The sequence below is a fragment of the Typopeltis vanoorti genome, chromosome 8, assembly GCF_054136105.1.
Source record: "Typopeltis vanoorti isolate ZY-2024b chromosome 8, IOZ_Tvanoo_1.0, whole genome shotgun sequence".
In the NCBI taxonomy this organism is placed as follows: Eukaryota; Metazoa; Arthropoda; class Arachnida; order Uropygi; family Thelyphonidae; genus Typopeltis; species Typopeltis vanoorti.
In genome coordinates, this window is record NC_143556.1 from 23,794,495 (window position 1) to 23,811,257 (window position 16,763).

Consider the following 16,763-nt stretch of genomic DNA (forward strand, 5'->3'; position numbering starts at 1 on the left):
GTGGCTGATAGACATCAAAGGGTGATGTATAGTGGAGTGGAATCAAGGCAAATGAGGGTGACAAGCAGAGTGCCACAAGTCTAGACCAGGACCACTACTCTTTAATTTGTAAATGAATGACATAGCAAAAGATTTGAGTGTGGATATTCAGTTGTTTCCAGATGATTCCAAACTTAAGAGGGCAATAGTTAATTGAGGTGATATAGATATCTTGCAAGATGACTTAAACAAATTGGCAGTGTGGGCAAAGAACAATGGTTGTCAATTTAATGTTGTAAATTGTAAGGTTTGTTGGGAAAAATTCACACAACATATTGCAAGAGATGGCAAAATAGCTCAGAGGATTTATCATCAACAACCATGGGTCAAATGCCCATAGGTGTCTGATGCTATCTTGATATGATTCTTCCATTGCATTCTATTTTGTGCAAGTTGACTCAGATTGTGTATAGAGTTTCCACACCATTTGACAATGTCATCGCCCCATTCTCTGTTTGGTCTTCCTCTTTTGTTCTTTCCTTCAATCATCCCAAACAGCAGCATTTTTATTTTCCTCTGATCATTCATTCTACATATATGGCCAAAGAGATGTAGTTTCCTTTTGATTATTTTCTGGATCAGGTTTTCTTTTGGTTGTATTCATCTGTAGATTTCCTCATTGTTCACTTTCTGGATCCAGCTTATTCTCAAGATCTTTCTATAGCACTTCCTCTCAAATGCTAATATCCTCCTTTCAGATTCTCTCAGGAGTACCCAGGCCTCACATCAAAAAAAAGCATGCTGCTGACAGGTTTTTTTTACAATGCGCAGTTCAGTTTGCATCTTTATAGCTCGGCTCTTCCATATTTTGTCCATGGGTTTTAAAATAGTGTTGCTCTGGCTATTCTAATTTTTATCTCTTTTTTGAGGTCCAAATCATGTGTCATGTGGCATCCAAGATATGTGAAGTGTTCCACATTTTCCAGTTGAAATCTGTCTATGGTAACTCTGTTCAGTAACTCCTGTTGTCCAAATATCATTGTTTTAGTTTTTTCAAAGTTGATATTTAGTCCATATATTTTTTCTTCTGTTTGCAATGTCTGCTCCAGCCTTGCTGTGTCTTCTTCAATCAGGACGATGTCATCTGCAAAGCAGAGGTAGTTTATTCTCATGCCATTTATTGAAATGCCTCCATCTTCTTTAATCTTATCAAGTGTTCTTCCCAGATGTGTGATGAAGATGACTGGTGATATTGGGTCCGCTTGTCTTGTGCCTTGACTAGTGGCAAACCAATCTCCAGTCGCAAATGATATCCTGATTTTTACTTGTGCTCGGCTGTTTATATCTTTCAGCAGGCAGATCAATTTATTGTCCACACCATATGGTTCCAAGACAGCCCATGTTATATTTTGGTCAATATTATCAAATGCTTTTTGGAAGTCCACGAAACAACAGTATATCTTTTTGTTCTTTCTTCGAGCTTTCTCTGCTATTAGTCTTAGTGCGAGTATTTGTTGCACTGTACTTCGATCTTTTCGAAATCCAGCTTGCTCATCAGGAAGATATGCCTCATATGAACCCCTCAGGCATTCTGTCAGAGGATTACTTGGATGAAACCATTGATAAGTAAAGATAGAGAGGTTATTATCCCTCTTTATATTATTATTATTATTATTATGTGATATCAAAATTGGATATGTTAATCTCAGCTCTTTGCTTTATGCGGACAATGTTATACTTCTAAATAAATCTGCTACACGTCTGCAAGATTCTCTGACTAAATTGAATAACTGTTGTAGTAGATATGGTGTGAAGGTCAGCATTAAAAAGACAAAGACAATGAAAATAGGCAGAAACATTGAAAATATCAACTGCCTTGTGAATGGAGAACCTATAGAACAAGTAAAACATTTCAGCTACTTAGGCATGATTTTTAGTGAAGATGGCAAATTAAATATGGAAATAGACAACAGAATCAACAAAGCTGGTATGGTAGGCATTCAACTGAATATATAAGAGAGAAATAGCCAAAACACTAAATTAGCTGTGTACAAGACAGTGTTCAAGCCAATTTTAACTTGGCTGTTTATATCTTTCAGCAGGCAGATCACTTTATTGTCCACACCATAGGATTCCAAGACAGCCCATGGATCTGAGAGCTGGGTGAGAACTAAAACACTTGATCAAAGACTAGAGACAGCAGATATGAGAGTCCTGAGAAAGATTAGGGGCATGAACAGATAGCATCAATGGCAACATCATATTAAAAACGAGGATATTACGAAAGAACTTACCACTGTCAGCATCCAGAATGTGTTAGCAGAGCTAATCTCAGGGGTATGGTCACTTACACAGAAAATAGGAGAGGAAAAATTAGCAAAACAAGTGTTCTCTGCCAGGTTGACAGGAAAAAGACCCAGAGGAAGACCAAGATATAGGTGGATTGATAGAGTAAAAAGTGCCTTAGAAGATAGAAATATAAAATCTGATAATGTTGGATTCTTGACAAGTAACAGACTGATTTGGAGGAAAATTGTAGATAGGAAGTTGGTAATGATGTAAATTTTTCATGTAGTACTATCATATCCTGTATACCTTATGTTGGAGGTTTAATGGACTTTTTTACAGCACTCACAAAGAATTAAAATAGAATTTAATAATTCCTATATTTCGTCCTAGTCACTAGGACATCTACGGGGATTACAAAGACAATTAATGTAACATGCACACAAAAACTTACAATACTAAGCCCAACCACGTGGGTGACAATAAAGTCCTATCTAGGTGGAGCGCCCTCTAAGGGCAGTTGTAGGTGGCCTGGAATGTAAGGTGGGACCTCTGGCGATGACTGTTTCCCAAATCTTCGGAAGCTTAATGCAACCGTATTTGTTAAGATTTGGTTGGTTTTTGAGAGCTGCTGCTGCTTCTAAGAAAAGTCTCTCTTTCTTGAATTTGCTGTGGTGGAGCATGGTGGTTTTTTTCCATGATACTCTGTGGGTGGTGTCCAAAACATGGTCAGCCAAGCCTGAATGGCCATAGTTGTGTTTAACGATGTACGACTTGTGTTCCTCTAGGCGGATGGATGCTGATCTGCCTGTCTGTCCAAAGTACGCAAGCTTACAGGAACAGGGTACTTTGTAAACTCCAGGCAGAGAGAGAGGAGGGAGCTGATCTTTCGTAGAACGGATAAGGGTAGCCAGTTTGCGGTAGGGCTTATATGCTGTGTGTAGGTTATACTTTTTTAGTATCTTAGCTATTTTTTCCGAAGTGCCACGGATGTAGGGTATGGTGATGGCATTTTTAAATTCTTGTTGATGAGAGGGGCGGGGAATGGGGGAGGAATTGATTATTTTTTTGATACTGTGTTCGCTGTAGCCATTGGAGAGGAAAGTTCTGTGTATGTGGTTAAGCTCAGTAGTGAGGGCGGTTCCACTGGAACAAAGATTGTGGGCTCTCTTGGTAAGGGTTTTAATGATGCCATATTGTTGTGAGGGGTGGTGGTGGGAGAGTTTGTGAATGTATCTGCCTCTCCCACCACCACCCCTCACAACAATATGGCATCATTAAAACCCTTACCAAGAGAGCCCACAATCTTTGTTCCAGTGGAACCGCCCTCACTACTGAGCTTAACCACATACACAGAACTTTCCTCTCCAATGGCTACAGCGAACACAGTATCAAAAAAATAATCAATTCCTCCCCCATTCCCCGCCCCTCTCATCAACAAGAATTTAAAAATGCCATCACCATACCCTACATCCGTGGCACTTCGGAAAAAATAGCTAAGATACTAAAAAAGTATAACCTACACACAGCATATAAGCCCTACCGCAAACTGGCTACCCTTATCCGTTCTACGAAAGATCAGCTCCCTCCTCTCTCTCTGCCTGGAGTTTACAAAGTACCCTGTTCCTGTAAGCTTGCGTACTTTGGACAGACAGGCAGATCAGCATCCATCCGCCTAGAGGAACACAAGTCGTACATCGTTAAACACAACTATGGCCATTCAGGCTTGGCTGACCATGTTTTGGACACCACCCACAGAGTATCATGGAAAAAAACCACCATGCTCCACCACAGCAAATTCAAGAAAGAGAGACTTTTCTTAGAAGCAGCAGCAGCTCTCAAAAACCAACCAAATCTTAACAAATACGGTTGCATTAAGCTTCCGAAGATTTGGGAAACAGTCATCGCCAGAGGTCCCACCTTACATTCCAGGCCACCTACAACTGCCCTTAGAGGGCGCTCCACCTAGATAGGACTTTATTGTCACCCACGTGGTTGGGCTTAGTATTGTAAGTTTTTGTGTGCATGTTACATTAATTGTCTTTGTAATCCCCGTAGATGTCCTAGTGACTAGGACGAAATATAGGAATTATTAAATTCTATTTTAATTCTTTGTGAGTGCTGTAAAAAAGTCCATTAAACCTCCAACATAATGTCCTCACAGCACTTAAGCCTCTACACAAGAATCCTGTATACCCCCTTGAGGTATATATAGTACGCCCACAGATTCGAGGCCCTTCGACACTTCTGCGCATGTTAACAGGAGGAGAATCCATTCCGATAATAGGGGAATCAGTCCGTATTGTGAGATGAGTTGTTTATTATTACACGTTGGAAAATTAACTTCTCTGTTATGATCATTGTAGTTAACTATGTTGCTTGTATAACAGTTGGAAAATTTTACCTATAAAGCACATGATTTCTTGTGTTGGTGACCAATTTGTACGTCCTTCATTTCTTTCTCCCCTTCAGCACGAATCGACTATTCTTGGCAAGACACCAAGCAGAGATCTACAAACTGTGCTCAAACTATATCAGGAATTTCATGATGATAATGATTACGTGACACCTCCCAGGAGTCCAAAGACTCATCAAGGGAGGGCACATACTCTGCAACTCTGTCTCTACCAACTACAACAATGCCATCTACCTCCCTCCCACTACTTCCACAGACAATTACAAACATCCATGCCCACGGCGGGATTCAAGCCCACAGCCTTTTGGTTGGAGAGCAAATAAAATAACCACTCGGTCAACCTGGTCAGCATAAGGCTATGATTTGGCCACATGTTGACTACTTTGCACAAATTTGGTCATCTGCATTTCTAGGGATCCAGGAGGTGGTGGAGAGGATTCAGAGATAAGTAACCAAGAAGATCACGACAGGTTCTGTGGAATGTTCCCTATGAGGATAGATTGAAGGCATGTGGGTTGCAGAATTTAGTTGACAGGCAGAGGAGAAGAGATTATTATTATGGGTATCTCCATGGAGTCAGTAGACTCATCGCAGGAGACCCAAACTATCAAAACAATATCTATCATATCTGTTCTTGAATTCATTTACAGACGAAGAACTCACAACTGAGTCAGGCAATGCATTCCACTCATTCACCACCCTCCAAGAGAAAAACCTCGTTCTCACACCCTTGTTAACCACACGTTTCCTTAATTTCCAGGGATGACCTCTTGTTCTTCCATCACTATTCACACAGCTGAAACATTTCCCCTGCATCAATCTTATAAAAACCTTTTAGTCGCCTATCAACCAACCTCTGCAATCCACAAGCTCTCAATCTATCAATGTAGGGAGCATTTTTTACATCACTCACCAACTTAGTCACTCTCCTCTGAACCCTTTCCACAACCTCCTCATCTCCAAGGAATCCAGGTGACCAGACCTGAGCACAGTAATCCAAATGTGGAAGTATCAATGCTTTATAAAGGGGAATAATAACCTCTTTATCTCTGGATGTTAGTGTGTTCCTCAATAACCAAGTAATAATCCTATGTGCAATCTTGGACACCTTAGCAATGTGTCCCCTGAACTTCATCCCTATCTACCAACACCCCTAAATCCCTAGCCTCATCAATCACTTGGAGTACCATTCCATCAATGTAGTACATAGCTGGTAATCTTTTAATCCCAAAATGCATAACTTTACACTTTTCCACACTGAACTGACATCCATTTCCTTTTGCCCATTTTACCAGCTTATTTAAATCATCCTGCAAACTCTCAACATTAGCTTGATTTTTTATTGCACTACCCAACTTTGCATCATCACCAAACAACTGAATAAGCCATTAAATTCAGTTGTTTGCCATTAAATTTAAACCTTTAAGCCATTTCCTATATCATTTATGTACAAATTAAACAACAGTGACCCAAGCACAGAGCCTCGAGACACACCACTGGTCACCTGCCTCATCCTGGACTCTGCTCCTCCATACACCACCTTCTGGTATCTCTCCCTGAGCCATTCTCTTATCCATATCACCAGTTTAGTATCCATCCCCATCTGCTCCAATTTGAGCAACAGTAATCCATGGGATATCCTGTCAAAAGCAAAATTCAGAAGTACCACTGTGTAGTCATTTCCTTTGTCCAACTTAGATGTCATTCTATTATAAAAAGCTGATAAATTGCTAAGGTAGGATCGACCTTTAACTAAACCATGTTGGCCCCTATAGAGTATCATATCCTGATCCACCGATTCTTGAATTTTGTCTTTAACCAACTTTTCCAATACTTTTACCACCACTCCCGAGATGGTGATTGGTCTGTAATTAACCATCACAGTTTTAGAACCACCTTTATGCAAAGGAACTACTTTGCCTTCCTTCCACTCCCTAGGGACCATACCAGAGTTCAAACTTAAGTTAAATAACCAAGTAAAAGGCATTGACAATTCCTTTGCGCATTCACACAACATCCAAGCTGATATTCCATCTAAACCTACAGCAGTGTTCACATTTAAATTTTGCAATATACTAAGTACCTCTGATTTCTTAACTTCAATTCTCACATTAGTTATTGCTACAGGTACAGAGATATTCTCACTTGGGTGATAGACTTTTGAAAAGTGATCACTCAGTAACTCTAGAATTACATCTGAATTGGTGTCACCTCGATACCATCAGCACCCACTAAGGTTATCCTTCTGAAATCATTCTTCCTTTTACTTGCTACATAGTGGAAGAACTCTTTGGGATTACCCTTGATCTCCTTGGCTAAGGTCTTCTCATAATCTGATTTAGCTTTTCTTACTATGCTGGTAATAAAAAGATATGACAGAAAGAAAGATATGATTATAGAATCCCTAAGGGATTCTATAAGATTGAAACAAAATAAATTTTTCAATATATGAGGGAGTAGGGGAAAACAAGGGGTTACACTTGGAAGTTGTCTAAGAGTGTGGTTAGTAAGGGTGTGCAGGCAAGATTCTTTACTTGGAGAGTGGTGAATGAGTGGAATGGATTGCCAGACGTGGTTGTGAGCATCCCAACAGTGAATATGTTTAAGGAGATGTACGATAGATAGCATGGGTCTCCCACAATGAGTCTTTCAACTGTATGGAGTACCCATATAAATAATATCATGCGCGTTAACCAACACTTAAGAGTAAATACTCATACTTTTCTAGACATTTAATCTTTCAGTTTAAAGAAACCCTACCCACTCAGGTACATTCAAACTTTCCTATCATCCACTCCTCTGCACAACATGGCATTAGTGTCCAATTTAAAATCCAACTAAATCTTTTAATGTTGTGTGAAACTTTCCGAGAGTTGGAAAACAGTAATTCTTAGTAATTCAACAACAAGGCTTCTTATTAGTGCCCATAGAGGGCACTCCTCTTAGGATTTTATGCTTACAGCACAAATATGCCTATGGCAGGAATAGAATTCCTAATCCTGTTAGTTAGAGAGAGCAGGTATGCCAACCAGGCTGAGAAATAGTAGTGGCCCTTCCCATAATGCTATGCATTATGGGAAGGGCCACTATCAAGACCAGTTTCAACTTTGAGGTTGGGAAAGGAGAAACTTATTGACATTCGATTTAAAAGCCTGTATATTGTATTCCTTGGGAAATACATCGGGGGGAAGACTGATCCACAGTACAGCAGTAGCAAGAATGAAGGAGGGGGAAAAGGAACTTGTTCTGTGGGTTTCAAGGTGTACTGTGAAAGGATGTTGGGCGGCAGCTGTACGTGTTCCAATGGGCTTAGTACAGCATGGGAGAATTATTGATGCTGTTTCAGATGAACATTTTCCATTGAAATATTTATAGAATATTCAAATTGCAGAGACTAAACGTCTATGTGAAAGTGAGGGGAGTGAGTTGGTAAGATATGGGTCATTTATCAGTCTGCTGTCCTCTGTACTGAGTCAAGCATTTTGAGAGAGCTTTTAGGAACCCCACTCCAAATGTGAGAACAGTATTCGATAGCTGGGTGTATTTGTGATTTGTATAAGGTTAACAGCTGTTTAGAGGTGAAGTAATGTCTTGAGCAAAAGAAAAATCCTCGTTTTTTGGAAGCTGAGGATGCAATGGTTTTTGGAGAACCAGGGTTTAGATAGGGGATGGCAGTTCAGAGAAGTGTTGGGAATGCATGTTTTCACCAGTAAGGATTTGCCAGAAAGAGATCAAAAACCTGTTGTCTAAATTAGACACAAAAAAGGCTCTTGGCCCTGATGGCATTCCTCCAATTGTCCTGAAGGTCTGTGCAGCAGAAATGACTACTATCCTATGCATCTTTACATACTCTCTTACTCCACTGGTATATATATTCCCAAAGTCTGGAAATTGGCCTCAACCCATTCCTAAAAAGGGTGGCAAATCGCTGCCATCTAACTATCGCCCTATCTCACTCACCTCAGTCCTATCTAAAGTGATAGGAAAAAACCATCAATTCTCAACTCCTGCTCTACCTTGAAGGTACCCAGCTATTAAGAAACCACCACCAGTACGGATTCCATCAATGCCGATCAACAGGTGATCTGCTCTCATATATCACCCATCTATTGACAAATACCATGGAGAAATTTGGAGAATCCCAAGTAGTTGCACTGTTAGAGCTTTGTTCACTCCCACTTAGATAAAGGGTTAAACAAACAACTAGCTCTAATTCAGAGTATTTAAATAATAAGGTGTTACACTTTTTCATATTATTTTGGACACATCGAAAGGATAAAAGGATGACTTCTCAGAACAGCAATAGAAGGTAAAATTCCTGGAAAAAGAGGAAGGGGCAAGCCATCAATGAGATGGATGGATGGTGTGTGTGTGTGTGTGTGTGTGTGTGGAGTGACTGATCTTCAGAGAGTTAAAACCTCCAGAAAAACATGCAACAGGACTGCATGGAAAGAACTGTGTGACACATCACAGAGCATCACCTGTTGATCGGCATCGACAGAATCCATACTGGTGGTGGTTGCTTAATAGATGGATACCTTCAAGGTAGAGTACGAGTTGAGAATTGATGGTTTTTTCCCATCACTTTAGATAGGACTGAGCGAGAGCTAGATAGGGCGATAGTTAGATGGCAGTGATTTGTCACCCTTTTTAGGAATGGGTTGAATGATGATACTTTTTCCTTACATATATGGGAGATATGTGATTTCTGCATTACTTCAACCTTATGGGTCTGGTTCCCACAGATGAGACCTCAATAAAGGTCAAAGTTAGTCTGGGTAGTGGCCCTTCCCATAATGAACAGCATTACACACATCCAAAATGATGTATGCTTTATATTATGAGATATTAAGGCAATTAATGCAAGTCATTAGTCTCCACATATAAAAAAACCTAGAAACGTTTCTTATATTTTGTGCCTGAAGATACTTCAGGAACAAACTTTTTTTGCTTATACTTGGATAAAGAATTAAACAAAAATATAATTTTTTGGCAAGTTTAATTTAATTGAATAGAATAGTAGTAGCTGTAAAATTGTATGACATGACAAAAAAAGGAATTATGAGTAAATTAACAATAAGTATAAAAATTGAGCTGTTGCTCCACTTATATCCTTATTCTGACATATAGTAATGAAACATGAGCAATGACAACTCAACACTAGAGTGAAATTCAGACCATGGAAATTTATTACTTAAGAAAGGTTGCTAAAAAGAACAAAGACAAAATGAGAACACAAGGCTATCAAGCACAAGTACAGAATAAAGCACCTAAAATAGATAATTGAGGAGGCTCAACTTAAGTGTTGTGAGCATCTTAACCTGAGGATAATGAATGCCATATAAAGCTTAGAAGACAAAATACAAAGGAACCAGATGCAGGGATTAACCCTAAATAAATCAGCAAGATAGTACAAATAATTTATAAACAAGAGGAATGGAGCTGAAACAGACTAACAAAATGGTAAGACAGGACAGTGTAGCAAGTTCTCTGCAAAAAAAACTTGACATGTCTGAATAGAAGAGGAACAAAGTTAATTTTTATTTTACTTTTAAACTTAAAGGAAATGATTCATACTTACATGATTATTATGAGCAACTACAATGTGCTTTGGAGGACTAGATTCTTGAGAAAAATGAAATAAACGGTCACATGGAATTGATGGAAGGCGACAAGTGCTGAAAATCTTCTGATACTGAGACATATCTAGTGGTGTATCTCCTGTCATGTCTGGACGCAGAGATTTTCTATATGAAACATACATATTTAATGAAAATTTAATTTTAATTAACATATGTAACAAATTTTCAGGACATGCCTAAAAAGTGATGTTACTTTTAAAAGTAATGAAGCAGAAGGAAAGAACAAGGAGATTCATTAGGTTTGAAGCAAATAACTTATTACAAAGGGCTATGAGCAATATTCCATCTAATTTTTACCAGTCCATGTGCACATAAAAAACATTGTGTGTGCAAGTTTCCAGTCTCAGATTCATGTGCGCTAATGTAATATTTCTCATATTAATGTTGCTCCCCTTTCCTCCATATAGCTATAAGCTGCAAAATTGCAAGCACTAAATTAATTAGCTTAAATCTACATAGCTACAAAAAAACCATCAGTTTTTCATAATTTCAAGTGACTATACTATACTGTCTAGAGACTGCCATAAACAAAATAAGTCTTTGCAAGCAGCCAACATATGCGTCAGTTCACCCACACAGTGCAGACTACAAGTAACTAATTAGAATGTATTAAGTTGGAGTGGGTTAGAGTAATATTGAAGTGGAGACAATGGAGAAATTACTAAATAAAATAAGTTACATGTATGATTTTATCTTATAATTAATTTTCATAGTATGTTCAAAAACTGACTGTAAATTTGAAATCATGAAAGTAAAAATTTTGTGCATGCAGTTACTAGGTGTGTGTGTGTGTGTGTGTGTGTGTGTGTGTGTGTGTGTGTGTGTGTGTGTGTGTGTGTGTGTGTGTGTGTGTGTGTGTGTGTGCTCCCTTGCACATGCACACAGCTTAGAGGCAACATTAGCTACAAGAGTTGCTAAAGTACAAAATAAAGTCTTTCCTAACCAAATGTCAACCCCCACCTAAACATGGTATAGCTTGCTTTAACAAATGGAGATATGATGACCGAGTCTCAAGAGTAACTGATCCAACATTCAGAGCATCTCCTGTCATCAGACTTGCTCTGATATGGTTGGACCAAATCAGGGTTCATCTATTACTTGTCTCACACAAATAGACAAATGGACAAATTGGAAACTAACCCTGGAGCAAATCAAACAAAAGATGCAATGAAGCCATCAAAATTTTAACATGGAATGTTAGAGGAATATGACATGAAGATGAAGAATTAGAGAAAATACTAAAAAATAGTATGATATAAAAATAGTTGCTACAACAGAAACAAAAAGAAAACAGAGATTAGACTAAATAATTATATTTAGTCTAATCTCTCAGTTGAGTAAAGATATCTGTTGAGTAAAGAAATCTGAAAGAGCCAAAGCAGGAGTCATATTAATGATATCTGAAGATTGGAATAATAAAATAATTAGCTATAAATACTGGAATGAAAAAATAGAAGCAAGATTATAAATACAAAGAGGAAAAATATGACAATATTCAGTGTTTGTGTCCCTGAAGAAAATGAAGAAGAATCAAATAATTAACAACATAAACAAAAATTACTATATACTTATAATAAATTTAGTTTAATCCTTTATCCAAGTGTAAGCAAACAAAGTTTGCTCCTGAAAATATCTTCAGGACTGAGGTAAGGTAGTGCAACACCAGGCAACTCCGAGCAAAGGTGGACCAAGCTCTCATCACTCCTTGTCTCAGTATCTCCCATAATGACAAGGAGTGATGAGAGTCCATCTTGGTCCATCTTTGCTCGGAGTTGCCTAGTGTTGCACTACCTTACCTCAGTCCTGAAGATATTTTCAGGTGCAAACTTTGTTTGCTTACACTTGGATAAAGGATTAAACTAAATTTATTATAGTCTAACCAAGTGAAAAATAAACTTCCAACTACTATATACTTGTTTTTTATTTATTTTTATGGAGAAACTATCCAAAAAAGGATAGTAAACCTATAGTACACTAGTACCGCAGATGGGCAACAAAGGAACTTGTTACATTTGAAATGAAGAGATATGGATTGTATTCAGTGGGAAACACGGGATGATCTAAATGCAAGAATAGGTAGCAAACCTATAAAAGATTGTAAGGGAAAATACAAATCAGAAGCAAGAGGAATTAAATCCATAATTAATTACACAAGAAAATTAAAAAAATAACACACTAATAACTGATGTCAAAGTTTACAGCAGCTTAAATTTAGATACAGATCGCTATGTAATTATTGGAAATATATCAATACCTACAAAATGGCTGAAGATGAAAATCAAAATAAGCATGCATATATGATAAATCTACTCTATAATATAAAATGATAAGCTTTTTTTGTAACGTTTTTGTGTCACTTTTTTTGTCAAGTTATTTGAAACGTTTTGAAACTCAGGGGCTACCCTGAGTGTCAAGTCTTCAAAATTCGAGTCATCAGAATTCAAGGAGAACTGGCCTACCAGTCCACAACTCGGGGGTTGGGCGGCAGGAATCCCCCTTTTGAGTAATCAGAATTCAAGGAGAACCAGCCTACCAGTCTGCAACTCGGGGGGTTGGGTGCCATATGCGCCGGAGAAGAACCCTTCGAGTTTTCAACATTCAAGTCATCTCATCAAAATTCGAGGAGAACCGGCTTACCAGTCCAGAACTCGGGGGGGTTGGGCGCTGTAGGCTCCAGGGGAACCCCTTTTTTGAGTCATCAGAATTCAAGGAGAACCGGCCTACCAGTCCAGAACTCGGGGGGGGGGGGGGGAGCCATCAGGGGGCAGAAACCCTCTAGAATATCATAATACAACAAACATATGATGATGATGAAAAACTGGGGAGGACAACAGCTGATAAAGGTGATGCAAATATAAAAAGATAAGCAAAACTTTTATTTTTATGGAGTACCCTTGGATCAGGACATGTCTTTCTAATGCAGCTCTTTTAAATTAAAAAAAATAATGATCATTTGCATTATTGCCTACCTTTGCTGTGTGTTTTTGGCAATTATAATCTTTGAAACTTGAAGTGGAGATTGTAGATAGTGATGAATGCATGATATTGATAAGTAGAGTAATAAGAAGGAGTTCCACTGAATCTTAAAATTTTAAATCTGAGATACAAATAAGAGTCTAAAGCATAAAAATAATAGGATACTTATCAAAAAATGGAACATAGACAGTGAATAAATTTGGTGATGAATGATGTGATATTAATAATAAATATGCAATAAAAGTTGTAAAAATAAAAAGTTGAAATCTATTCAAGGATTAAAAATCTAGAACTTAAAAAGAGGACTAATTTAAATGCCTTGGAATCTTTCATCATATACTGTATAATAATATACGATGAAAGATGAATTTCATTTAAGAGGTCAATAAGGCCTTTTCAGAAAAGGTTGTCATTAGAATAAAACAAACAGAATTTTATAGTGCACCTTATGTAGCTGTGTTAATGCTGTAAAGGTATTATTACTGGTTGAGAGGCTTTCTTGGTTGTTGGTTAGCTGCAAACCTCAGATATCCTTTCCTTTATATTAAGGTCATCATCTGGCACGCACGCGCACACACACGCACATATATATATATATATATATATGAAAGAATGATCATTGACTGTTAACATACATATTTTTTTAAAAAGAATTGAATGACTAAAACCGAGATTTAAGTAAAAAGGTTTTAATATTAAAACACGACTAGTTTCGGCTTGTAACAGCCTTCATCAGATGACATGGTTATCTGATGAAGGCTGTTAAAATTTAAAATTCTGATATTGTATTTTCTTAGAACTTTTGCTAATTTGTGTGAAACTGTACTTATGTAAGGAATAGATATATTGCCTTTGAATCTATTTGTTTCTTCTGAGCGATGTCTAGTAGGATTAAGAAGGAATCTTTCAATGGTTCTCTTGGAATATCCATTAACTTTGAAAGAAGTTTTGAGATGGTTTATTTCTGTAAGAAGTTCATTTGGGTCATCCAGAAGAGAACCGGCTCTATGTCCCAAGGTGGAAATTATTCCAAGCTTATGAGGAGGGAAGTGATGGGACTGACTATGCAAATATCTGTTGGTATGTGTGGGCTTTCTATATATTGATATTTCGAGTTTACCAGAAGAGCGGGTCAGTTTGACATCAAGAAAAGGCAGGGAATTATGCGTTTCAAGCTTGACAGTAAACTTAATACTTTGATGTGCTATTGAGATGTTCAAGGAAAACCATAAGGGAATCATGGCTCCAAATAATGAAGACGTCATCTACATAGCATTTCCAAACTTTAGGTGTTAAAATAAAGGAAGAGATAGCCTTGGATTCAAAATCCTCTAAGTAAATATTTGCGAGTACAGGGGATAAAGGATTACCCATAGCCAGCCCATGATTTTCTTTGTATATAGTATCTTGAAATCTGAAGTAACCGGACTTGATGCAATGTGTAAGCAAGGGTAACATTTTTTTGGATAACTTGTCCTTGAATAATGTTAGGACCTCATCTGTTGGGACATTAGTGAACAAAGAAGTTATGTCCAACCTAGCCATGATTTCATCTTCATTTCCTTGATGTATGAAACAAATTCTGTAGTGTTCTTGATAAAGGATGGCGACTTGCCTGAAAAACTTTTGAGGTATTTGGCAAGATATTTTGAAAGGTTGTACGTCAGAGAATTGATACCTTCTACAATGGGGCGTAGTGGGGTGTTCTCTTTATGGATTTTAGGAACACCATATATGCAAGGAATTAACGGATGGAGAGAGCGTAGAGATAAGCGAATGTTTCGGGATAATTCAGTGGTTGTTTTTAATAAGTTGTTTATACGATTTTGAAGTTCACGAGTTGAATCTCTCTCTCGAGTAGGTATCATTTTGTAGTAATTCAAGCATTTTATTCTGGTAATCTTCAGAGTTGAGATGACTGTTGCATTGCCTTTTTCCGCAGGAAGGATAATTATATCTCTGTTGTTTTTTAAACTTTTAATAGCTTTGCGTTCTGTTAAAGTAATGTTATCTGCAGATGGTTTTGCGTTATCGATAATAAAGATTGATTCAATACGTAGAAGTTTTGCATCTTGTGAAGGGAGAAATTAAGTAGCTTTTTTCTATTTTAGTAAGTAGTGTCTCCTTCGTTTTACTTTTCGTAAAGTTTGGAAACGCTATGTAGATGATGTCTTCATTATTTGGAGCCATGGACATGATTCCCTTATGGTTTTCCTCGAACATCTCAATAGCCGACATCAAAGTATTAAGTTTACTGCTGAGCTTGAAACGGATAATTCCCTACCTTTTCTTGATGTCAAACTGACCTGCTCTTCTGGTAAACTCAAAATATCAATATATAGAAAGCCCACACATACCAACAGATATTTGCGTAGTCAGTCTCATCGCTTCCCTCCTCATAAGCTTGGAATAATTTCCACCTTGGGACATAGAGCCCGTTCTCTTCTGGATGACCCAAATGAACTTCTTACAGAAATAAACCATCTCAAAACTTCTTTCAAAGTTATTATTATTATTATTATTATACACCTCCAGGGAGTCCAAAGACTCATCGAGGGAGAGTATGCCAACAGCATCGAACGATTGGTCCCCTTCTAACTACTAACCGCGCTCAAACTTACTTAACTGAGCCATTAATAGCAGAGGCTCTACCAATCGACCAACCTTTGCCGGTTGGTCGATTGGTAGATCATGCGCGCGCATAGTCATTTCACGTCGTCTCACTCTGTTGCTTAAACACAGGCCATACGCAGTCAATGTAGCTCTAGCCAGTGAGCTTCAGTCAGCCTTTACAAGTGTGCGTGTTGTTTGGGAAAATTAAGTTACAAGCAATTTTTTATGACGATGTTATTGATCAGTTCATAAAGAAGAACCGTAGGGTAGAATTTGTATTCAAGTAGCTAAATCTAAAAAGATAGAATATCATTTGTAAAATAAATGCGGTATTTGTATGATTACATGTAAATAAATTTCTAAATATATAGTTTTAAATGGTCAGTAATTCATTATTCCGCTAATTAGACTTCAATCACAGCTCTCACTCCCTGAATGATAACAAGAGCAAGCGTGAATTTCAAGACCAGCATTCGCCCCTGATTTTACTCCATGCTCTCTCTCCAACGTTATCGGTAAACTAAAAACATCACATTCAACAAAAACACTGTTATATGTTTTGCATCTTGGGAAGGGAGAAATGAAGTAGCGTTTTCTATTTTTCTAATTAGTGTCTCCTTTGGTATAAATTTTGAGGAAGGAATAAAGTTTAGACCTTTATTAAGGTTGCTTTTTTCTTCATCTGAAAGTATATAAGAAGATTTGTTGATAACGACTTTGTCAACATTGATGTATGGTTTTGAGAAGTTCCTATTATATTGTATTCTTTTTAATGTTTCAAATTTTCTTATAAGATTTACTTTGTTATCATATTGTATTTGGCTGCTTGAGATTCACAGTTTATATTAAAG

The 16,763-nt window shown here is 37.6% G+C and overlaps 1 protein-coding gene across 2 annotated transcripts in view; it reads right to left on the reverse strand.

Annotated features, from left to right (window-relative positions):
- LOC150103851 (carnitine O-acetyltransferase-like) overlaps positions 1 to 16,763 on the reverse strand; it is a 323,106-nt gene that overhangs the window by 196,099 nt on the left and 110,244 nt on the right. For both annotated transcript variants that reach the window (XR_016548716.1, XM_090397151.1), the window contains exon 6: positions 10,263 to 10,428. Coding sequence is in view for 1 of the 2 variants with exons in the window: in XM_090397151.1 (XP_090253277.1) it covers positions 10,263 to 10,428 (166 nt within the window). In the remaining variant the exon portion in view is untranslated. The remainder of the gene's footprint in view (positions 1 to 10,262; positions 10,429 to 16,763) is intronic.